The 26,134-nt window shown below is 43.3% G+C and overlaps 1 protein-coding gene across 4 annotated transcripts in view; it reads right to left on the bottom strand.

Moving 5' to 3' along the window:
* Positions 1-26,134, bottom strand: part of BTRC (beta-transducin repeat containing E3 ubiquitin protein ligase) — a 113,213-nt gene that overhangs the window by 49,054 nt on the left and 38,025 nt on the right. For all 4 annotated transcript variants that reach the window (XM_088528674.1, XM_088528676.1, XM_088528675.1 and 1 more), the window contains 2 exons: positions 17,758-17,835; positions 6,653-6,742 (listed from right to left, as the gene is read on the bottom strand). In XM_088528674.1, the coding sequence (XP_088384800.1) occupies positions 6,653-6,742; positions 17,758-17,835 (168 nt within the window). The remainder of the gene's footprint in view (positions 1-6,652; positions 6,743-17,757; positions 17,836-26,134) is intronic.

The raw sequence follows: 26,134 nt of genomic DNA, 5'->3' as shown, positions 1-26,134 counted from the left end.
TCTCCTAGACTCTCACCACAGAAAAAGCTTTTCCTGATGTTCAGTCAAACCCGAGGGGGAATATCTCTCTGTGGGAGCCTCTCCAAGACTTACTGAAGTCAGCTTTGCAGGTCATGAAATCTGGTTTCTCAAGATCCCAAAACTGGCTCCAAAAAAGAAAAGCACCTGCATCCAGATGACTAAACTCTGGAATTACGTTTCATATCAAGACTGAGGCATGAAAGGAAAAAGATCTACTCACTTCCCCACATGACCATCCTTATTGCAGAGCTTTAAGAATTCATCTCTAGAATACTCTCAGGGACCCTCAGCTATAAAGCAATTTATGAGAGCAAAGGATTAAATTAATATTTCTTCAATGTTTCTTTTACACTTAAAAAAGCAAGTGTAATTCTTTTTTAATTTGTGGGTTCACTGACACACAGAACAATGCTGAGTGGTAAGAGAAAAAACTACTTCACAGTGTTTGCATAACTGAAGACTAAAGAAGCCTGTTTACATGTAGTTTAACACTCAAAAGAAACTCTGAACAGCTGAAATGCCTTATAAATAGCTCAGACCCAGAGGAAGTGCAAACGTCTGCATTGTGAATTGTAGATCTTAATTACAGACAATGGCTGGTACAGCAAGTAGCACGGAAAAAAAAAAGTGAAACAGTTGCACTGTTCATGGTTGGCAATAATTCTTCAGGAAAATATTTACTATCAATCAGTTATGAGAAAAGGGACTCTGCGCTCATAAAACAGCACGTTGCTTCTCATACCAGGACCATTTTGCTTCAGCATAATCTGAATTTAAACAGCTTGTTTCCTGCGGATATAATTTTGGAAATAAATAAAACAAGTCTATCAAAATCTGGAGAATGTGCATGGTGGGGTGGGGTGGGGGAAGCAGGAATATCACATTTCTTCAGTTATTTGCAAAGAGATTATTAGCGATGGGGGGGGGAGCCAAGGCATAAGAATTGCCTTGCCCTAAATAAATAAAACTGAAATTCACAATTAAGATAAAAAACAGATATACTGCTACGGAAGGAAGATCACTATTAGGTCAAAGCTTTTACATAAAGCTCTGGTTCTGTTTTCTACTTGAGTTGTCTCAATGTTGAGAATTCTGTGCTGCATTCACAGTTCCAAAGCATCCTACGAACATTAACTAACCCTCAGCAATGCCCCTGGAACACAAGCCGTTCGCGCTACCCTCACTGCAGAGGGAATACCTAGGAGAAAAGGGTAAAAGGACATGCTTAAAGCCCTCCTCAGCCAGTGGCTGAGGCGCCATTTATTCAATCAGCAATTCCTTTCCATCCAAATAATGTTCCCAGTGACTGCCGTCCCACAGAAATGAATATCCAATGTACAAAAGGAAACTACCACCGAGACTTTCGGAACTGGAAGGGTGTCAGCTGGTGCCTCCTCTCCATCGTCACACAGACACTCAGTGCTAAAAAGTAAGATATGGAGAAATACACTTTCTAATTAAAACAGCTGAAGGAGTATCAGCAAACAGAATGTAGTTATTCCAATAATATTCCTCTAGGATTAAGTTGCTCTACTTCCAATGTCAAAGCACTGGAGAGACTTGAAAACAGTGGAAAGCTGTGTGTTATTTGAAGATAAACCAACTCAGCAGTGTATCACAGCAAAACTGCGCCGGTTGTGGTGTTCATGCAAAGCAAATGCAGGGACACTCTCACGAAAGAGAAGCCATCAATCTGTGACATAAAAGGACTTGAGAGCACAAGAGGGACACTCTTCAGCTCAATTTGTCCTACTGCCAACTGGAACATTCAGCATGGAACCCTAAATGTTTGCTTTTTAAAGAGTACTTGTGGTTTCTCCTTTGAATTCATATAAAAATCCTGAGCTCAATGTGTGATTACTATGCAAACTATTTTTATTCTAAAAATGCTGAAGGAGTAGTCATGCAGAAAGCACTCACAAAGGAAGGGAGATTTCAATTACCCACAACTTCCACCACTCCCCGCTTTAGTTGAATCATCCCTGAATGTAGAAAGCACAGAGATAGCTAAATAATACCATGCATCCCTGAAAGGAAATTTCTTCTAGCATGCTTGAAGTGCCAAGGCTTGTCATGTGTTTCCAGAACTGAGCAGAGCACAGCTCTGTCCCCTTGGATGCTACAAACAGGATGCTGAGCAGGCAGAATATTCCTGTGTGCTTAAGCAGGACGTTTTATCTGAGGAGCTCTAAAGCATCACACAGGAAATTTTCACAGTATTCCTGCATGGATCGCGTCCTTCAGCTCTCTACAAGAGGGGAGCAAGAACAGTCTAAACTGCACCTCTAGAAATAAAGACTATGAACCCTTCATAGATTCCTAGCTCAAAAGTGTAACCATTACAGTACACAAATTCAAAAATATGATGTGCAGCAAAGAAGATTCCTTGGAAGAGCCAATATACTTAATATAAAGACCCTGAGAACTCCTTCCAAGATAATACGTGATGAAGAAATAAGAAAATAGTGTATGGCTCTGTGAAATAAATTTTACCATCACCAGAGTAAGCTTAGGAGTGCAAACACAGGGCAGTGGGTTTGCTGGGGCATTAAAAAGGAGAACCAGCAATCGTACGTGAGTAGGAAAGAATGGCCTGAAACAGAATCTGATCTCTCAAGGATGTGCTGGGCTCTCTTTTTCTTCCTCCCATTTCCGAGCTGAGGCTCGGCCGCAGCCTGGGCACGCTGCACCCCCTCCAGAACCTGCCTCTGCGGCGCCTTTGGCGGGAGCGCTGCAGGTTGCCTATCCCGGGTGTAAGCAGGCAGGATTTCAAGTGCAAAATGAAACTGAGAGCACTTCTTCATACGGCTGGAAGGGACTGCAAGAGTTACTAAAAATGGAGACTTATCCAATGAACACAGAAAAGGTGCATAGGCTGTAGAAATCAAGATGTCGGCTACACACCAGCCTCTTGTTGGAGAAGAAAAGAGCACTTTGGATTAAGAGGACGTTGCTACAATCCAGGGTAGTGCAAAACCTAATAGATTCCAGCCTAACAGCAAAACTCAACCCTCACGCAACCCTTGCAAGGTGAAAAGATTGAGGCTGCTCTTTGAAACTGGGAATACACATAATCCATTCAAGCAAAGCCTCAGCCAAGGAGGCTGGTGACACTTCGGAGTCTGAAGTGTCACTGAATAGCAGACACGAAGTGTGAAGGTCACCACAGAACTGAAGTGGCCCTGGATGCAGAACAGGGGAGAGACTTGTTTGCACACCAAGGAGCATCACAAGAGTCCTAGTGACACACCAGATGCCAGGGGATTTTTAACTGTGCCCCTCTCTAATTGAGGACGAAGCACACACCAACGCCGTTATCTGGCCTGAAGATACTGGCTTACAAAATATGGAGCAAACAATAGGAACAGATGCTCATTTGGCCAGATTTCAATAAGCCTCATTAAAACCAAACACCCTGTCCTTGGAGCTCAGGTCCATGCTACATTTCTAGCTTATTTAGGCACATAGCACCAATTCCGGAGAAAGCCATCCACTTGTGGTTGCACACAGCAGCATCATGCAAGAAACCCTCTCTCAGGTATTTTGTGGTTTGCAAAGGGACAAGTAGGAGGATTTTATATGTGTGTGTAAAAAATACCTTTTTAAAAACATTATGCTGAACAGGTATCACACTTGTTGAACACTCAAAAGCAATAGGTGGAAAAAATACCAAAATATTGATGGAAAGACTGCTGAGAATTAAAGAGAAACAACACTACTAACCACATATTCTGTGATTTTGTGATATAAGTGACATGCCAAAATATACAATCCCTCTTCTGTCAAAATATAAGCACAATTAAAACAACGGCTATGGCAGCTTATTCAATTCATTGTACCCAAGTACGTCCAGGTTCTATACAAGAGAGCTTCAAAGGACAAATAAATACCAGAAGAGCAGGGCTAAGAACACCATACAGGGTCATTAAAACTAGATATTCTCTGTCAAGTTTTCTGATTTTATTGCTAAATGTCCGAATAAAACTAGATAATCCATAGACTTGCGAAAGCCACAGAGCACCTGGCTGTAGACAGTGAGCACGACATCAAATAAGAGACAGGGCAGGCAGCATTTCCTATCTAACACAGACCTCACCGAGTGGCCAGGAGGCAGCAGTCCTACATCACATTCCCTATTTGAAAATAGGCATAAATTTATTTTAAGCTTCTTCCTTTTTCTTCTGTTTTAGAAAGAATGCTAGTTATTAGGTGGGTAAGTTGCAGCTGAAGGTCGGTACAGCAACACTTATCCACAAGCAAGTTGATGGATGGACAGTGGTTCAGTCTGTAAAAAGATATCTGAGTACTGATATGTGTGGCCTCGAGGGAAACTGCACGTCATTCTTTCAACAAATTTGAGAAACACCTAGCACATGATCAGCAAATTGCATTAATATAGTTGTCACCCTACACAATTTTCCTTCTCGCAAGTAGGTGCAGAATCAGGAATTCTGTTTTCAAAGGAAAAATATTCTCTCTTGCAGACTGACTGACACTTCTGACAAGCTTGTGATAATGCTGACTCCTCAGACGGCACTGCAGAACCAGGAAAGGCAAATTGTGACATACAGACACGCATATATATACACATATGCATGTATCTCCTACAATACTTTCGAAAAAGTGCTGCAGATAAAGAAAGCCACACTTACCCTTTCTAGTATTCATTCTCTTGACAAAACATTTTAATGTTCAAGGCTATAAGACACATCAATCACAGAGGATAAAACTCACCATGCGCCGAAGTCTAAGAGAAGGCCTCTGAACTCCTTAAATCCCACTTAAGCCTTTCACCTAGGGTACATTTAACAGTTGTGCCATTTGCCTATGCCATCACTAAGCCGTCTGCATCTAGCTAACTGGATTTATAAATGCTTCAACATTTTTGGAATTTGAAAGATATAAGCTCCCTTAGAATCTATTTCACTGTTTTGTGACTAGAAAGGCAAAGGAAAGGGACACAGTGGTGACACAAGCTAGTACTAGGGGAAATATATCCCCTACTTATTATCTATATTGCAGGACAATAGACATTTCAAAACATATACTTTTCCAATTCCAAGGGCACAGTTCAAATTCATCCTAAATAACATGAAATTGCTGGACCTGCCTCCACCTCTCCCCACACTTCTTTCACAAGCCCACAGAAACAGGGTTTTAGGAGAGTTTACAACTGGAGACAGCACATTTGAAATTGATGTTACTTCAATGAAAAGAAGCATCTTGTCAATTTGCAACTGTACTTCTTGCACATCCTTGCTCCTTAGTAAAATGGTCGGGTCAAACACGGTGCTGCAGAGCTGGCGGGGTTGAATGCTTTCCTGGAGCTTGTCAGGAGCTGCCTCATGCCATGATAATAATGCTCTGTGCCCAAGCACTTCCCTAAGAGCAGCTCCGGTTCCTTCTTTCAAGAGTTTCACCTACCTGATAAGGGGCCTTAAAGAAGCAATGTGCAAAACCAGCAGTCTGGAGCTGGGAATGTGGGTGCTGGGATTGGCTATCAGCACTCTGCACCAAGCTTGGCAGCTTCTCTCGGAAGCGCCTCTCCCTTAGAAGGTAACTTTGCCTGCTGAGTGCAGCCTGCGAGCACCTGCAAGCACCAGGACAACCTCCTGCGCTGGCCAGTTCCCTGACAAAATGGACCTGATGGGACACCCAGTTTCACCAGCAAAATCATAGCAAATATTTAGCCTGGGAAATTATTGTTAAGGTACCCTAAAGCAGGCCATGAAGGCACAAAGCACATTTAACAACCATTCAAATGTATGGGGGAAAAAAGGGACTTTAAGAAGATCCAAAGAACAAGCAAATGAAAAGAGAACAGGCCAAGCAGTGGTCTGGTTGTGGTGACGGAGAAGCAACAAAATGCCAGCTGGTTTGGGGAACAGCTGGCTGCCTGCACTGAGCTGCCCTTCATGTCCCTTCTAAACTTGCCCCCAGCGGAAACACGAAGCTGAAGCGGGGCCGAACACGTCCTCTGCACCAGCCTTTTTATACATGTCGCATCACAGCTGGAACATTTTCCATTCACAACCAGCCATGCACCTTATTTTACACTAGGTACACTGAGTTTTAAGAGAGCGGTTCGTGGCACCTCAACTCTCTATTCACATTTCTCTTACGGGCTGATATAGCCATTTTATTCCCATTCCAACTGCCCTATCTCCCTCTTCGGCTTGTCCTAAATATAACACTCACTTTATTTTAATTAAAAGGCCTTTCTTTACAACTGCTTCTGCACACCCCCCTTGGTAGCTAAGAAAGGGAACCATGACAGAGTTCTCATGCAATGGTTTTACAATATGTCTGGACATTTACCATTTAAGGCTGCCACAGCTAATTACATGGCAGCAGTAGATCATCCCATTGCAAAAGCCTATTACTTGCATAGCAAATGAACTTCAGTCTCAACAGCTCGAGACTTTAAATAATCATTTCCATAAGAGGAAAACATTAGTTGGCCAGCTCTGAAAACACTGTCATGATTAGAAAAATCTAAAATATTTGCTTTCTGATTGAATATTTTTTGTATGTGTAACTTCAACAAGAGCTTTTCTTTAACAGCATCAGAATGTTAAAACAAAACCAACCAAACATAAACCCTCAAGAACACAGCCATTCTGTTACTTACTTTGGCCACACAATTCTCAGTCTTCATAGCAGTGCTTCCTAGACACACTGTTTCCTGGTTTAAGCACAGTCTGGCACAGCTGTTGTAGGTCTGTAGGAAGATTAAAAAGGTTATGAATAGAAGAACAGAAATTTTATTTTAGGCACCCCATTTTTTGCAACAGGTCCATGAAGTCATTCTACCCCATTTCTGAACCACTTCCTTTTTTCCCAAGGTGTGAAAGTTTTGAGCCCACACAAACTATTCTATATGCAGAACCTGTGCTGCAGGCACACATTTCCTCTGAGTAGCTCTGTGCCTTTTTTTACTTCAGAGACACAAAGATTGAAAAGGCTTATGTCATCTTTTATTTTTTTTTATTAGGTTAATCTTTATATTTATCTTGATATTCAGGGACAAAGGGATTTGATTGTACAAGGGTTACAAGCACATGTGAACGCGTGCATGCCTGATCTCACCTGTTTTAGTTCACTCTCCCACCTTTGGGAAGCTCATCCTTTCCAAGGAGGATGTCTTTTCTTTAATTCAAGAGCACCTGCACTGGAGACCCTCGACCAGGACCACAAACTTCAGGAGCCTCTACAAAATGTGCCCCTCTCAGCACCTCCCTGCTCTGCGGTCAGCATATAAACAATACCTAGTTAAGTGTGCTTGCAACTATGCTTTAGTGCATTTGGCTATTTAAACTAAGATGCACAAAGAACTCAGGAGTTTATAATGGAGTTTTTTCCCCCTTACTTTAAACATTTTGTTAATTATACTTTATTAGGCTCACATTTTACTAGCAGCAGGACAGTAGCACCTAAGAGCTCCAGTATTGGACTAAAATCCCATCGTGCTAGGCCTAGAAGACACTATTCCCTGCCCCAAAGAACTTGCAATCTTCGGGCTGACCAAGAGACAGATGGACAAAGGAGTGCAAGGAAAAAATACCAGTGTGGCAGGCAGTAATCTCTGTGCACCAGCTGCTCACCCAGTCCAACTTCTTGGGAATGCTGCTGTAAAGGACTGGTCTGTGGCTGCTCACAGAAAACTGCTCCCAAGTTACTTCATTCAAAGAATAACAAGTGGAGCACCTAGAAGATGTGAAGTGTGCTAAGAAGTGTGTGAACAAGCTAAGAAGCATGTTGAAGAGAATGAAATTAAATGTTTGGCACAAAGACATTTCCAAGAAAACTAGAGCAAATATATTAACATTCATGATATTGTTAAGATCACTGAAAGTGATGAACATGCACAGATTTGTAGTGAAGTGTTTGTCTGCTCTCTTCCTGTAATATTTGCTGACAGTCTTGCAAGATCCTCCTTTCAGGAGGATACCTTGGATTTCTGATGTTTGCTTCTAGATGAATTAAATCCCAAACTTGCCCTGGGTTACCCAAGTCACAGCAGCGCTGACGTGGTGGGGGCTCCTCCATCCAGCCCTGCTCCCTCAGGGCCAGGCTCCCTCCTGCTCCACGCTGTGCCAAGCACCAGCCAAACAAACAGTCTCTTTTGCTCTCCAAGCAAAAAACTTCACACTGATTGCAAGGGGTCGGCAGTAAAAGACAGGCCCATGTACCCAGTGGTTCCTAACCCAGCCTGCAGGCTCAGGAGGACATAAGCAGCAAGAGAGAGCCACTGGGTGATTAAAGCCAGGGGAAGCATCACTCGCTGTTCACCCGGGCTATTACGATCCTCCTTAAAGACTCATTGCTGCCCACCGTGGAAAACCAGAACACTGCTCCAGGTGGGTCTATCCTGGTCTGATACTGTACAGTCACCCTTGGGGCAGTTCAGGAATTCATGGCCGTTTCCATCTACATTTCTTTCCAAACACTCCTAAACTTCATCATGAAGCAAACAAAGAGGAGCACAAAATCCCTGTTTTCTCCACTACTTTATCACTTTACATTTTACTTTGCAATGAGTGCTCTAACCAGAAAAGAACCAGTGACAGACAGGAATGCGGAATATCCCGGCTCCAGCAGATCTCCTTACAAGGCATAACACCGATATCTGCTGCCACTAGCAACCCACTAGCAATTTCTGACTCTGGATCCAGAAGAAGAAACTGAAAAATTCAAGCACATGAAGCCTTTCAAAGCACCGTGCAGACGCACAGAGTGCATCTTTCAGCAGGGGAGGTTTAGACTCAAACTGGGATTAGCCCACAAGCAAACAGAAGTCTGATGGACTCAACTTAGCCCCTTGCAAATATTTGCCAACACCATAAAACCATCACTCTGGTATGCAGAGCACTTTCTCCTCAGAAGAGAGATCAGAATAGCATAAACTACTATAAATTGTAGCTTAGATGGAGTGGCTCAACTGGTGGACAGAAAGTTGACACCATCTGCTTTGCACTAGCGTTCAGACAACGCCACGTGTTGTATTTTATATAAGCATCACACTAGTCAAATCAAGCCTAGATTCTGGAGATGAAAACCCATGAACAGTCAGTAAGATATTTTATTCACTATTTAGCTTTGTGTATATTTAACCCATCTGGTTTATCATGAATCTGTGATCCTTCATTTGCAATTTCACTCCTAAAATTCCAGTACTAGTATTCCTAAAAAAAACTTACCTACTACACATAGTTTTTTTGAAGAGAGGCCCTGACTCACAGAAAGCTAATACTAACTCCACTTTATGTATGGAAAGCTCAGCCAGCAAAGCTTATTCTGACAGGATCTTATGCACATGGAAGACAGTACATTTTAGTGTGCACAGTAGCAACTGAATTTCCAGCAAAACAAAACAATTTGTGCATCAAATCCCACAATGCAAGAAAGGGAGACACTCGATGAAGCTACAGTTGAGGATAAATTTAAGACGGAAGAAAGAAACCCCGTCTTCACACAGGCAGTCGTGACCTTCTGGAGCCCGCGGCCACACGATGCCATGGAGGGGGCAGCATCAGCCAGCAGAAAAAGGGATGAGGCTACAGGTTTGAGAGCCAACCAAACCAACAGTGATGAGCAGCTCACTAGCCTCTACTGTATTCTTATTTGCACATTTTCTGCACATTTGCACTGAAGGCATCCACTTTGTACAATGAGTAAAATGATGAACGCCAGAGAAGACGCATGTGGATGTTCTACAAAATGTTCAGGAAGGTCTCAAGCAAAAACTTGGAACGCATCCTAGTTCTCCTTAAAAGTCCAGGGTAAAAATGAGGCAATATCAGTGTACATAGAAGGCTTCAATGGAAATGTACTGATAAGGATGCAAAGAGACTGCAGCTGGCTCATGAAGTCACAAACCATGAGAAGCCGAGAGGATCTTTTGTGGAATTATTACTATATGGTTGGCCTGTTCCAACACTTCTCCATAGATAGCACTTCTGGCTACTCTCAGACACAAGATCCTGGCATAGCTGGACATTTGGTTTCATGTGGCACTCTCATAGCTGTGTTCACACACGAGCCGTTATTAGCAAGTAGTATGAACGCTGTTCTATCAAGGAATAACCCAGAGTCCTAAATTTTAGGTGAAACATTTCAAGGTGCCTCGTGTCACCCTGCAGCATGAGAGTATCTCCCTTCACTGCTTCAGATGCCCATGGAATTGCTGACTAGTCTAGAAGAAAAACACAAATGTCAAAACCGGAATCCAGGTCTTGGAAAAGCAAATCTCTCCCTTCACCTTTAAAGCTAACCCTTTTAAAGATCTCATCTAGTTTGCACCAAAACTGTTCAAGTTTTTCCTCACCTTTCATCAAGATAAGAGGTTTCTTTGCCATGGGAAAGCACTCTGAAACGGTAGCCTGGTTCAATGCTGCAGGCAGACAGCTTTGCGTTGGAGTGCTTTAATATGTTTTCATATTGCATATAAAGCATGCAAACATAAACTAGTTTGTTGAAAACTACCTTCTTTGTGAAAGCTGGCTGTAATTCTGAACAAGTTTTCAATTTTCGCATTGCTGCTAGGGTAAAACATTTTAAAGAGTTTAATTTTTACAGTGGCTCAATGACACGAGATTATCTAACAAAGTAATGGTTAATCAATAGAGGGTTTAGTTGTCAGGTGAAACATATAACACACTAAAAGGGATTGATTGCAAGGCTCCTCCTTATTTACTAGGAGGTATATATTTAAAATGACACAAACTTGTTACCAAGCTGCATTCCTTTAACCTTGCAAAAGCCGTTTGAGAATGGTGTTAAGCAGCCCTATAGCAAAACAAGCTCTAATGAAAAAAAAAAATCTACAAATATATGGCAGCACCAAATCATGTCAGAAGCAGGGGAACCACAAAGCTGGATTCATTCTCAGCCGAAGGCTTAAAATGCCACAGAGACGCTAGACTACAGCTCACTAAAGATAGAGCTGTATCTGATCTCATTCCATAAGTGTCTTTGGTTACATTTTTCTAATGCTTCTCTGCCTTGGTCTGATTGACCGACTTTCTTTATTTTTTTAATAAAGCATCATCCCGTTCTTTGACACAACCGTTTCTACTCACGCCACGCAGCTCCGCACAAACACAGAGCGCCAACCTGGAGCCTTGAACCCAAGGCAGAACGGGGTTTGCGCAGCTTTTTTTTTGCCAGCAGAAATCCATTTCTTTGGCCATTTATCCGAAGAATCCCCAGTCCCTGAACAAAACTCCACTTTTTAATAGAAGCTGCAACCCAGGAGTTCAATAAGATCCTCCCCCCACCATAGTTAATAATTACATGATTTATCAGAGAAAGATAACACTAATAAAAACGCAGCAAAGAGACACAACCCATACCCTCCCTTCAAGTCATTTTCAGGGAAAAGATTATTAAACTGTTCTTTTTGAACAAGGGCTTTTGTAGCTAAGCACAAATTGCCAAATGGTTAGAAAAAAAAGAAGTTATTAGACTCAGAAGAATTCAGCAGAAGTGGGAAGTTATATAAACAAATCACTCGAGCAGGTTTGGAAAGATCGCTTTCATCTTACTTAGAGTCTTAGGAGACTTGCATTAATTATCCTTGAAAGGTCTTTCACATGGACTATTTAAAATAAATGCAATTTATTTATTTATTTCAAATGAGGTGCTTCAGAAAGAATTAAGTAATCTCAACAAATTTAAAAACGTTTTTATAAACAAGTAATTAAAAAGAAGACTAGAATTAAGTCAAGCTGGAAGATATTACCCATGATTTGCTCTGAGTATTTTCTTAAGACTCAATTTTTGCTATCCGTAGCCCAGTCTTGGGAAGGGGAGTCTCCATGGAAAGCCATAAGACAAAATAAAGACTAGCCAAACAAAAAACTGGATCATTTACAGGATTTTCCCTAAAGCACAGTTTGTCATATTGCAATTACACCTTGCCTACTGCAAAAGGCAGAGTCCTTAATATTGCCACTAGAGGGAAGAAGCGTCTCAACACATGGCACTGGTGGTTGGGGAGTGGGTTTTCTTGAGCAATTACCATAACAAAGCTCCCTTGGCTGTGTGTACCTTCTAATTACTCAGTACAATTAAAATGACTTACCTAAAACAAACAGCAAAAAAGGCCCTTAAAACAACAGAAAAAAAAAAAACAACCTGGAGACAATGCAAGCAAAAAGCCTTATTCCAATCTGCCTGTTATCTGAAATGACATTAAAGCTCAAGACCTTTTTTTCCCCATCCATCAATGCAAAGGGAAAAGAGTATGTCACAGTGCCCAAAGACCACGGGGCTGTGCAGTGAAGTAAAAGCATTAAAACAAACAAAAACAAAGAGCAGGGAGAACTGGATCTCTTGTTAAGAAAGAAAAAAAAAAAAGGAAAAGAAAAAGGAAATGTCGTGGTATTTAGCCATCTGGTAGCTGCTTGAAAACAAATTGTCCTCAAAAGAGCAGAAATACAGTATGTTGTCTCTCAGTTCACTGGGTTATGAATCAGACTTTTTTTTTCCTTTTTCCTTTTTTTTTTTTTTTTTTTTTTAATACGGCCAGGCTAATGCCAGACTTCCGTGCTGCCTTCCCTTGCCTTTCGCTCCAGTGTGCAGAGCTCACCCTGCTCGTCCTGGCCGGCCAGCATTAGCCCAACTTGGCTCGTTATTTGCCGAATCCACATCTTGTCAGGACCATTGTTCAAAATCCCTCTGGATTCTCTGTTTTTTTTCTCCTCCCTGACAGCTACTCGCTGATTTAAAAACCCTTAAATCTCTCATTTTATAAGGCTCATCATTAAGGGAAGATGGCAGCCGAGTGATTTTTCTTTCCATTGACAATTCGTGACATTTCTCCAGCAGCGCACAAGGTGTTGAAAACCTGGCAGCTGTTACCTCCCGGGATGAAGCTCCTTTTTTATCCTCCCTTGACAGTTTAACTCAATGGGTCAGCACCCTTAAAGACTGCAAAGTATCACTGAAGTGGATGGAGGCTTGAATTACTGCTCCCTCCCTAATCAATGTAAACCCTCACTGCAGGTGAAACTCTTCATCTATAGAGGTGCATGGGGGAGGAAAATGTAATGCCCTGAGCCAGATGGTTTTCATCCTGTTTTTTAAAGAAGAAAGGAACAAGCTAACAAGAGGACAGCTACTTTGTTAGCTTCTTGGCCTCTCTCATGGCTTTGGATCCCCGGGGTTCCAGCCACACAAGGGAAAGAATACAGAAAAACATAAACACCTAAAGAAATATAACTAGGGGGCTGGCAACATGCTGCTTTCAAAGAGTCGAGAGCCCTGTTCAGCACTTTATTTATCACTGCCCACGTTCTTGGGAGGGTAAGTGGACATGGACACAAAGAGCAGGGGGGAGCAGACACCACTTGCAATTTACTCAATTACAGAGGAATGCAGAAATGCAGCGGGGTGACAGATTCCTATTAGCACCGATGCTGAAAGAGCCCAGTGGCCTTTCCGCCACAAGGCCGTATTTCCCTTGCAACTTAAGATTTTGGCAGAACCCCGGTTTGCTCGGATTTTTTAATGTGCATTAAGTGATATGGAGAAACGGAAGTGATTTTTTTTCACCCCTCAGTGCATGACTAGGATGTATTTCTATCAATTCCAGGAGGCTTTTCAACCAACAACTCCTTCCTAGCAAACATTTCTAGTATAACAGAAGATATAAATGGGGTAACCTTGCAAGAAAGGTACTTCCCATCTCATCTGGCTCTCCAAGAGGAGGAAAATTTGAACTACAAAATCCCCCGCAGGAGTGAGGGAGGGAGCTGCAGGATCCCTACAACCTCCCCACTTTATAACCTTCCCCGTAAGTTGCAAAGAGGGAACTAACTTCGCGGAGCAGAAGGGCTTTTGGAGAGCGTTACATTCTACCCGGAACAGAGGTAACCTGCGGAGCAGGTGATGCCACCGACAAGAAGTGAGCAGTGATGCCTACAGCTTTTTGCCTTCCTTAACTGCTTGACTTCAAGCTCTTAGGAGCAAACCACGCCTGTTCTCACTTTGAAACAGCGCCTCGAGCACGGTCTGGGTGCTACATGTAATTTTATAAAACGACCACAAACCCGTGTGACTGAACGCAGGCAGTACTCTGTGCCAAACGCTACCAGGAAAAACTCCTGGAAATACTAAAGGGCCTGTTCGAATGAGGAGCACACAGAGATTTATCTTCCCTGGACTTCCATCCGGAAGCTCTGCAGAACCCTAAGTGCCACTTGCAGGGACGTTACGGCCATCGCGCGGCCGCCGGCGCTGCCCCCCGCACCGGCCCCGGCAGAAGGAACCGCGGCAGCAAAAGGCCCTTCAGTCCCGCTCCACCAAGGAGGAGGCAGGGAGGGTTTCTGAACAAGCCACATTGTGCCCATCTTCTCTGGAAACCAGCGGGGTAATCAAGTTCAGGGCAGCCCTGGACAGCTGCCCTGTGACCTACTCATGCTGACCCCCGCTATTCATCACTCTCCGTAGGACTACGAGGGCAAGCTCCCGCCGAGTGACCACCACAATAGACACATACGAGCCAACTATAATACGGTTCCTGCAAAAAAAAAAAAAAACAAACAGATGGCACCGCAATAAATTTACAAATCTGCATTCATGGCCCTGTTTAAAACACCCAGAAGCTAAAAGGCTGGAGGGGCCCCCAGAGAGCTTCCCCTTCGCCGTTTCTAAAGGCCGCCTCTCTCCCCAAGACTATTGAGCTCATGTTCTTCATAAATGAAGAATGGAGACGTAGCCCTTAAAATAACAAATGCCTGACCTAATCAATCTAGCGTTTGCGTCTAACACTAAATGATAGGCACTGAAAACTAATTATGCTTTTTGGCAAGGAAGTTGAATTAAAATGGAAACACACAGGTTAAAAAGGCACTGAAGCATTTGCGAGTCCCTTTGAAAGGGCGGCACACACACGCACACGCTCACACACAGGGTTTGAAACAGGAACCTGATTCAATAACTCATGCATTTATTTTTAAAATGAATCAGATTAGTCCCATGTGTGACCTGGCGGTCCATCTGCATGAGCCGGACTTAATGGACACTCTTCTCACGCTTACTTCAGTTTGAAGTATGAGAGAGATAAATTTAGTTTAATTTTCAACAGATCAAGCTATCCATTTTCCAAATGGACCATCTGGATCAGCCTATTAAAATTAATTTATAACTTTGCTGTGTGAAAATTCGTTTGTTAGCTTAAATAAAGTTGCCAAAAACTTTTGCCACTTGTCATTGTTTTTTCTCAAGTCTGTTTTCATACTATGATTTTCAGTTTAACCCCTTGAAATTTAATTTGTCAGATCAAGCCATCAGCAAGAACTCTGTATTTGCACCCTTACTTCAAACTCTGTCACAGCTTAGATCGTATCCCATGTCCAGCGTGCCAGGAACACAGCTCCACTTGTTGGGACTTCTGAGGACGCCCTTCTACAAAAGCCATTTCAATCAACAGAAAAATGACACTTCTCCTAGTAGAGGTCCACAGCACTAAGGAATGCAGGTCTTCAGCCTGCTTGCAACCTGGGAAGCTGAAGCAACCACTACAACTTCTCATCACCTCCTGGGATGCCTGCGCCACAGACCTACCTGAGGCAACATTTCTGGCAAGGGCTGCATGCCAGCACAGCAAACGAGGCAAGACAAGAAACTTCTCAGCTAAACTGTGCCTCCCATGCTCCTCCTGAAGCAGTCTGACGTAGCTCATCCGTTTCCTAAAGCTAAACTATCAGAAAAGGACTAAATCTGAGGACATTCTCACTAGAAAGACTAGTTAGGTAAACACACTTCTCCCTCCACTCTTCCATGCTGTTAGGCAGGTCCATGTTTCCCAATATTGAATTTTTAAATCTTGCCAATAAGTACCACTCTACTCATTCACCAAGACAGAGGAAAGCGCATGGCCGCATGTGTCTGAATCCTGAACCTAGAGTTGGAAAACTGACTACTACTTACCAATTGCTAACAACAACAACAAAAGTTCATCTGAGCTTCCAAAAGGATCCAACAGCTTTTATTTATGCCTGTATAAAGAACCAGAACCTCTTTCTGCCAGAGACATAAAATTTGGGGTATAAATGTGCTGGCTTTAAGACTCCAGCTTGAACTTGTCCACAATCATTGTTCTGAACACCAAAGGTGCCACGCAATGATTACAAGCCCCAAAAATTCTGTCCTGCATGTCACGACAAAGACTGGGCATAGGCAAAGATAGTGTGATCTAACACCTTAATAGCTAAACATCTAGCTGTGAATCATGTCCGTATGAATTATTTCCAACATGAAATATTTGGACAGTGCAGTTTTTAAAGGTATATGCTTGATACCAAGGCACTTTAGTTATGGTGAACTGTGGGCCCAAGGGACTAGCAGCTTTCCACAGACACCAAGAATACATTTGCAGGGTGACAGGTGAAAGAAAGAAACCCAGCTCAAGAAACAGCACCTTCTTGATCTTCATGATGCTGCTCACACGAACATTTGTTGCCTCCTTAGCCAACAACCATGAGGAAGGGTTTGGTGGGATGGGAAGGCACGCAAGACAGGTCACATTTTAGTTCCTTTGGACTTATCTCTCACTATGGACCTTTTCTTGGAGAAGAAACACATGCCTTTTTATTTTTGAACCTGAAGCAAATGAATCCTCCATCAGTAAGGTAATGTTAAGATAAATGCACACATATACATTACATAAAGCTCTATGGTGTGTTGGACTCCTACAAACTTGATAACTTTGTCCCTTTCTGCTGACTCTCACTTCTAAGACAGTACATCTTAACGCAAGTTAGCTAGAGGAACAGACTATATCAAACATTCTGTCATGGTTCTGACCCAATTTTGCTTAGAAATAGCAGCAGTGGGGCACTGTTTTCCCTCCCTACTCCTCTGCCTGAGGCTCTCTCTCCTATAGCTGAGGTCCAGCTTCTCAGGTGCTTCAACCTGTGGCCTGGATACTCACTTCTTCACCTTCATCACTGGCTTTACTCTGACACACCAGGCAGCAAACTTGGGCAGCTGAGGAATGGACACGTTTTCTTCTGCTGCCTGAAGGGCGCAGTGAGCAGAAAGAATGGCAAGCTGGTACAGGAAGCACCCTTGGAAATTGGTAGATCCTACCCATATCCACCAGAAATCATAAGCCATCCCTCTGCCAATCATGGGGATTATAAAAGTGATTCTTGATGGATTGGCTAGAAATTTGCTTTACTATGTAAGAAGGACTAAGAGATACATGGGTTAACCCAACTTTTATCCTTCCACCCAGTAATAATTAATACGAATTTAGAAGAAAAAAGATGGTTATTTTTCAGGTTATTAAGTGGGACATGATCTTTTTGAAAATTGACCTTCAACAGAAACGGAAAGCTTAACTGTTGTAGAACCCTTGGAGATTCTTGAATGCATGATCTGAAGCAAGGCAAAATACTGAACAAAGAGGACAGAAACAATTACAGAATAACAGGCTGAAGAGGTCTTGATGCACAGCAAATGGAGAAAGGTCAAAATAGGAAGTCACTGGTGACTGCACCACACAGAACAGTCTGGGTTTCCTTAGCAAGGAGCATCAGACTGCACCTTTGTGAAATCTCAGCCCGTGTGCCTGCTTTCCCCAGGTGCAATGCAACTTGCTCAGGCTTCAAAGGAGGGAAGCAAAGATTTCCATTAGCACAAATCAGACTTCAGCTTCCAAAAGCATTTTAGGATTCAGGTAGCTTAGAAAGTTTTATTGCATTTTTAAAGAGACTGATCACATACCTGTCTAAGTGAATTCTTCTCAGGAATGATCTTCCTAGGGGGCTCGTCATTATTACAGTCTTCCCTCTCAGAAGAATTCTGTGAAAGAAAGTAAGCTTTAATTCAGTTCTTTCCCCTAATATTACTCTGTAAAAAAGAAAAGAAAAAGAATATTTGTAGCTACAGAGGCTACATTATCTTACACACACACACACAGGAAGCTAACTTGTACTTCTAAGACAAATGGCTAATTTTGGCCAAGAAATAATTTCTTCTCCTCAACATATAAATGCTCTACCGTGCAAGTATGTATCATATGAGCATTTGGGGGGATTTATACTGAAACTGCCAGTAGTGGCCTCTCTAGAAAGGCGCAGTATGGCAACACCAAAGCTTCTCAACTCCCCATAAGCCCTACTCCAAACAGTGGAACCTGTTGAAAATTAAAGACTGTTAATGAATGCACTTGTCCTTTATGCCTTTATACTTTAATATGCCTAAATAATCAACTGTAGAGAGTCTGCTAGACTGCCAGAAACACCCAGAAATTTTATTTACCTAAATGCTGGTGAGTGAGAGGGTCAGGAGGGAAGTTTTTTATTATTTTTTTATTTTTCATTTGTTTGCTCATTTTGCTTGTTTAATCTGGGCAGGGAGGTTTGATACCATGGCTGTGTCTTAATCCTGCCCTGTGACTCTGCACACACACACACGTTTCCTTGACCCTTCCAGAAAAACAGACCAGTGGGGAACTTAAGTTACCACCTCCATAAAAAGAGCATCAGAAAGAGATGAGGATGGAGCAGGAAATAGAACTGCAAAGGCCTTTCCAGGATGAATACAGAAAGAGCACCAGGAGACTTTACTCCTGTTAACCTCCCGTTGAAAACCTGTTGTTACTTGCTTCAGAATAGAGATGGGCTACAGCTTGGGACGCACGCAACCTTTAGCAAACTTTTGGCAACAACTTGCTGGGTCTTGCGGGTGAATCCAGCACACAGCGAGCGGCTCTGGAGCACGGCCTTCCCTGGCACCTTCTGTGTTGATGGAGACAGCCAGCTCTGGGGGAATCCCGCAAACACGTCTAAAATCAGTTTGATCACCACGGTATTCCTAGCCCGAGGCCACATTCCCACATGTTCAGCAGTGAGTAACTGAACAGGTTTTAAAGAGAGACAGAGAAACGGCTTAGGGAGAGCTCTGCTACGAAAAGTGGGGCTTCCCATTCCTGGCGTGCAAGCTCAGGAGCAGGTGTCTCGAGGGGCAAGTTTGCACCCTGTGCTCGTCCTCCCTCATCGCCCCAATAACCTCCCCTTCCGCAGGGCGCTGCTCTGCCGCTTCCTCGCTGTGCCCGGACACGGTCACAGCAGCTCCCACGTCTGTAGCCCCCACGAAGGGCAGGAAAAGCTGCAGCCTGGAGGTCAGGCAGGGGCAGGAGCCGCTTGTGAAAAACAGCAAATAAGGGGGAGAAAAAAAGCCACCAAGATGTCATAAATTGGCCCTGAGGAGCCTGTGTAAATCAAGTCTTGCAGGCCAAACATTTTATTTATTTATTTATTTAAAGATATAGAACTCGCAGGGCACCATGGCATCTGGGATGCTGTAACCAGGGTTTTATAATGGAAATCAATCCTAAACAGGCCTGATAAATCGCTGAGAGGCACGCTTTTAAAAGTTTTCATAGGAGGCCTCAGCCAAGGACCAAGTTATTACATTAAATCTGGCTCAGAAAGGAGAGTGATCGTAAAATCATATAAGCTAGACCTACATACCTGCAAAAAGGCAGGTCAAACATAAAAGCTGCTCTGTTCTGCCCATGAAATACAGTTTAGTAAGTGGTTAATTCAAGTAAGGCTTTCAATTTTGTGCTTTGGAAGAAAAAAGATCAAGTGCAAGGAGGAAAAAAGATCAAGTGTAAGAAGCATAAGACTTAGAGGCAAATACAATGCACTGCAGGAAATACATTTTGTTGTCGCGGAGGGGCAGGGGGCTGCTTACTATTTCTGGCTGCATTTTCAGCATTCATCTCCTTCCCTACGACTGCCGAAACGATGCCCCCTTCCAAATAACCCTTTACCTAACAGTGAAACCTTGCCTTTTACCGCCCTTGCAAAGCCTTTAAGGATCCTCCCCCCTTCAAAAATTGTCAAAAGCAGGAAAATCAGCACACTGCTGGCAAGCTGTCAGCCCTTATTTTGAAATTCCTGGTTAAAGCGCCACGTTCTCTCCTTTTTTTCTCTTGAAGCCGAGCATCTAATTTGAAGAGCGAGCGGAGGACCATTTTGCATTCATTAGCTTTATAGGTGGCAAGGCTAAGAGGTTGGCTGAACAAAGACCAGACAAAGACTGCCAAGTGCATATGGTGGTTCACAGCTTGGCGCCTCTCCCTTCTCCAGCACCAAGGCAGCAGCTCCAGCAGCAGCCCATTAAAGAGGAGCGCTGCTCAGGCACTTGTGCCGGCAAGTAAGTTCCGCTCGGTGAAGACGGAATGACTGGAAAGCGCCGCACTTAAGGAAAAGCACAGATGTTGGGAGCTCCCGCTCGGCTCCCAGGCATAGGGAACCCATCGCTGCAGGTGCAGGTTTGAGACCCTGCGTATCCGGGGACGAACGGGAGCCGCACGGTAGCACGTGCCGCCGGACAAGGCCACGTTGAGCCGAGGCCGCAGGAGGAGGAGAACGTAACCGAGTTAAACGGTGTCCCTGTAAATTTCTCCTTGCTGAACGAGGCGGGAGGAGGGATAAAGGCGGGAGGTCAGGGCAAGGTTTGCTCGGGCAGGACGCCGCTCGGCGCCGCTCGCGGCCGCAGGAGGCGCAGACAAAGGCAGGCACCGCTCCGAGCACCCTCTCGTGGCTACTGAAACACATCTCGGGCACAGCGCTAGGAAGCGGCATTTGGTATCCAGACGGTGGGGTGGTGTACGCGCTGGGAATATTAATATCTCCACTGATTGCACTTGATGCATAGTAGAGGAAGGAGGAAATTTGTTAGGATGAGAGCACAGAAAAACAGCGAACCCTAAATGCAGGTGTGGCTGAAAAACCATACAACCCCCCTTTGCTTAGAGCACATTCTAAAACCCTACAGGCACGTGGTAATTCCTGAACGAAAACCGGACAGCAGCGTCTGCACTTGTGTGCAGTGGTCCCTCCTTCCAAACAGCACCGGCCAAGCAAGATGAGACGAGAAGCACCAAAGCCTACAAAGCACCAAGGGGTCAAACCTTGGTGAGATAAAAACCCACCCTCACCCTCTCCATTTTCCAAACACTGGGAATATTTCGAGTATTTTTTTTTCAATTTCTCCAAGGTCACACAATGACATTGGAAACGTGGGAAAGAGAAGCAAGGAAATCCAACCTCACATTTCATGTAACCTTCAAAATTTCTCCCTACCAAGAGGCTCCCATCAAGGGGACTTGCCCTCCATAGCTCATTTTTCCTAAAATGGCTACAGTCTATAATGAGATCCCTTTAAATCTGATTTGCATTTAAAACTTCAGCCTGTAATTAACAGAGTATAATTCCATGGCAGGTTGTCTTAAAGACCACCACCAAATTATTACTATTTAACTCTCCCCATGAAGTCTCCTCCATCACTAAACACAACACGCTACGCTGCATACAAAGTCCCTTGGCTGAAGCGTTTGATGCGAGATGACACGCAGTATTTTGTACACGCAGCCCAGCAAAACACTGCTGGGAATGAGATATAACACAGGGATAAATGCACTCCCAGGGACCCCCAATTGGACGGAGCTACCTTTAGTACCGCCTCGCTCGTGGCGGTGGAAATCAAAGCCCTGCCAACTGGGCCGGCTTTCTTTGGTGCTGATCTGCCCAGCACTAATTATAAAACAGTACAGATGCAGCCCTCCTCCAAGTGCAGGGAAGGGGGGCGGGGAAGTACCGGGTGTCTATGCGAAGAGCACAACTATTTTTTATGCTTTCAAATTCTTAATCCTGTTTGGAGCTGTCAGTGGGGGTTAATGGAAGCCTTGGATAGGAGAATTCCAATCTGGTTGGCAGATGGATAGGTTGGTTATAGCTGCATAACTATGTCTTGCCTGCAGGCACAATTCAGAACACTGTTAAAGCAATATAAAGTCTCTGTCAAGCTGAACCATTTGGATCAGTAGCAAGGAGAAATAATAATAAAAAAAGGAGTTCATTTCTGGGCCTTGTGCGTTTATGCTAGTATGCAGAAACTGATTAATTGTCATCGTATGCTGGTCTGCTATACCTCCGATTTCTACTTCTGGAGTAGATTTTGCATGCTAATATAATCATTCTCCCTCTTGAGACATTAGCAAATAATCAAATGAAAAACAGGATCATAATTTACTGAGATTCGGGCAATTCTCTATGCAAATTTGACTTGTTATTGCTGCTGCCTCGTTAATCTGAATGCCTTTGACAAACTCCTTTGATTTATGAACTCATGACAACTCCAATGTGTATATATTTTGCTAGATTGACATTATCATTAAGAGTGGGTGGACTGAGCTCACATGAATGGCTGATTTTATTCGCTGGTGTCTGCTGCTCAACAGCTGAGCATCTCCTTCTCACAAAGCCCCTGAGCGCCAGGCTCTTCCCATCTACCCATCCATTCATCATCTCGATGTTAATTGGCCCAGGCTTTAAGCAAATTTTCAACACGATTTAAAGGCACGATGACACTGATTACTGACCCTCTGCCATACGGTGCCTATTGATTAACCTGACAGAGATGATGAGCTTGAGGGGAACTAGGTGCATGCGGACCTCAGGGGAAAAAAAAATATATATATATTGTTTATGCAGGCAAAACACTTGTCATTATCCCAAAGGCCAGAATTTGTGCTGCACTGGCCCTTAAAACACACGATTGCTTTCAACACCTGCATCCAATACAGAAAACGCTTGCTTGCTGTGGAAAAATGATTACAAATTTGATGTCATGTGCAGTCTGTATTTTAATCGAGTTCCCTGATAAATAGAGCCCCTCAAGCCAACCCAGGCTCGCTCCAGTCGCCGCGTGCGCACACAGCGGCGCTAGCAGGAGCTGGGGCAGGGGCTGCTTTTAGTGATACCGGCTCATCCAATTGCATGAAGGAAATCTACTTGGGTACTGCAGGTCCCTAAGCAAATAATACAGTGGGAACACAGTGTCCAAATGGTTACAGTAGAGTAAATGGTTCAAGGGCAACCCAGATGCCAGATGTAGCTGTCCTGGTATTTCTACAGCCACATTAAAATAGCTGTTTAAATACAAACCAGTAAATAGCGCATTTCCCCTTTTCCTGTGCAAACTGGTGACACAACCTGATCCTCAAACTCCCAGGTGTGTTGGCTGAACACAACGTTTTAATCAGAGCTCGCCAGTAACTGACCACCTCTTTCATGCTCCTTGAAGGGTCCACAAAGCACTCGCTTTGCCGCGCCAAGGACAGCGGGCAGTCGCCACGGCCGAGAGGGACCCACTGAATAAAGCCGGGGCATCAGCATTCTGCTTGCAGAACAGTGCTACATAAGAGGAAAATAAAGCAGAAGGCCCATTTAACCCCTGGCCAGCCCCAGGTTAAGTTTGTCACTCAATGCACAATGTGCTTTCCAAATGCAAGCCAGCAGCTTGCCAGCAGTCGGGAGGCTTCTTCCATCTAATCTGTTTTTTTTCTTTTTCTTTTTCTTTTTTTTTTTTTTTGGCTTTCTTGTTGCCCCAAGATGCCACAAAGTGAGTTGTCTTCCAGGCTGCATTAACTGACGGCAGGAAATGGGACAAGGAAACGCTGGGTAAAACTGTGGGGAAATTAGCTGCGATTGCCCCATGCCCAGATCAACCAGCCTGGATTGAGAGACAGCGAGACAAGAGTCAGGGAGGGAGAGGAACGCAGACAGCGAGCGTGTCTGTACGTGGAAATAAGCGCCCGTCTAAGACCACAGACGCAAATAAGCTTTACGTTCCCTTTCCAATAACCTTTGCAAGTGATAGATGAGCCCCTGCCTGTTGTTATCGTTAAGGGACTGTCAGCATCCTGATTTTATAAATGCTGTCTGTCAGTTTATAAATATCTCGGCCATTTCAAACGCTGCTAGGATGAATCCTGGCATAGCCAATGTCAGGCTGAAAATGGTGTTATCAGTAAAAAAATAAAAAATATATGGGCCTAAACACCCATTAAATATATTTAATAGTAGTTTCTACTTTCTTTCCTCTCACAACACCTAAAACACTTAAATTCACGCTTATGTGGCCGCTCCACTATTTTAATATAGTCCTCAACACTGGCTAATGCACTGTGAGGAAAAACAAGTACGAAAACGGCAAGTTTGAAGGCAATTCTCTGTCTGCTCAGTAGATAAAACAAAAATGACAGCTGTAACACACAGGGAGATCCACAGCAATGAAAATGCAGAGATAAATATTGGACCCCATTCCTCCTTGGCATTTGCCGCTCCGAACATTCACGGAGATTAGATCCTTTCAGAGAACACCATAAATTGCAACGTGTAGGCACAAGGGGGTGACTTCAGCACGAACCAAGGCACGGACAAGCTCCCAGCTCTTGCAAGTTTAAAGTTAAGCGGTACTTTGCAAGGGGCTGAAGTCCGAGCACTCAAATGAAAGAGAGAGAGGGAAAGACAGCGAGAAACTCCAGCCTGCAGATCAGCAACTCATACCGGAAAAGGAAACAAATTAAACTGGAATAAATTTAAGGGAATAACTTGAACACTTGCTCAGTACCTGCCTTCTAGACTGACATACCCACGTGTACCACGACGATGGAGTTACCTGCATAGAAATCTGTGTCCTCCCCTGCTCCAATCTGTTTAGAAATTTCATGACGGCACCTCTTTCTTTTTGAATACATGCATTTCCAAAAGAAATGCAGCTCACATCCCCACGCCTGAGCAGTTCAGGTGTCGGTGCTCAACTAAATGCTAAAACTGAAGCTATGAGAGCAAACAGAGACATAACACTGTCCCTCTGAGCAGACCCACACCCGCCCTAGTTCGGTTTGCATCTCTGTTAGCACAGGTCACAGCAACACCGGTGCCAACAAATCCCTTTCGCAGTGGAAAAAACCATGATAGGATTCTACTCTTAAACCTATAAGATGAATCCTGCACATTTTTCTGTCTTCTTCACTCAAATAACAACGTGCAGATTAGGAAAAAAAAAAAAGGTATTTTCGAAGTAATGAGGCTAGAAACTGGAAATTCCTGGTATCAAGACAAGTTTCACTTCAAGTTGATTTAATTTTTTAATTATTGGTCTCTAAGAAAGTCTAAGTTAAATGTGTGGGGAGTCTTAGAATTACAGAAGAATAGTGAATTCAGCTTAATTCTTACATTTCAAAAGATGGTACATGGATAAGGTAAATGGGCATATTTTAAAGAGTGGAAACATGATTTATAGTTAGGAAATGAACAAAAATCCAGATGCTGGGAACAAGCCATTCAGGGATATTCTAAACATCGAGATTTGCTTCGTAGTCATTTCTCAAGCACTTCATAGACACTTCTCTCTGAGAGAGAGAGACAGAGAGACAAAATACAGCTAATGAGAACAGTCTTTTCACATTCCCCGGGAAGCAGCCCTGCTTAACATTTCTGTTCTGTGAATTTAAGAGAGTCAGCAGTGGTAAATTTGTTTTTAATATTCAAGCTTTCAAGCCTCGCAAGCTAGCTGGCCAATGGCCCTTCCAATTCCAATGTTTGTTGGTGCCTTATTTACACAAGCATTACATCCGGAGAGCCTTTGAATATAATTTCACGTGGATTAAGGGAAGAACATTTGCTTCTGCTAATCAGGACATCTGGTTATTTTTGTAACTCACAGACATTTGCATTAGGCAGCTCGACTTCCCCATTCTTCATAGCAAGGTTAGAGCATAAGAAGCCTTAAGGACCTCAAGTTGAATTTTATTGCTCGGAATTTTTCACAGCCAGGTCTGTTTCAGAATTTCTTTTCCTAAGTAACACAAATCGATCAGTACCTTCCCAGGTATGCATGTTTTTATAACTAGCACTTTCTATGCATGGTTTTATAGCGTACATCTTGTACTCCAAGCTTTTATAGTACTTCAAAACTAGCTACATCTATTTAAGGAACAGAAAGCCCATATTCCCCAAATGCATAGATGAAAACAACCAATTAACTGTATAATACGCATAATATGGGTATTTATTTCTAAAAAACTCAACAGGACAACTTGCGTAGGGCTGATCTCAGGACTTGTTCTGAATCCTATTGTCACTGCACTTTGGTTTGCTTCATACTAGTGAATTATCCTGCACATCTGCTCCTCACACCGAACAAAAAAGTATTCTTCTTTTTCTGTTCTCTAGGACAACCTTAATGATTTCACCAATCTTTGGAATTCTTGTTCAAATTCCCCATCAAACAATTTCAG

Source organism: Tinamus guttatus, unplaced genomic scaffold (genome assembly GCF_059628265.1).
Source record: "Tinamus guttatus ecotype Peru unplaced genomic scaffold, ASM5962826v1 Tinamus_guttatus_pri_ptg000314l, whole genome shotgun sequence".
NCBI classification, from domain to species: Eukaryota; Metazoa; Chordata; class Aves; order Tinamiformes; family Tinamidae; genus Tinamus; species Tinamus guttatus.
Note: the sequence above shows the minus strand (reverse complement) of the source record. Positions and strands in the feature narration are given on the sequence as shown.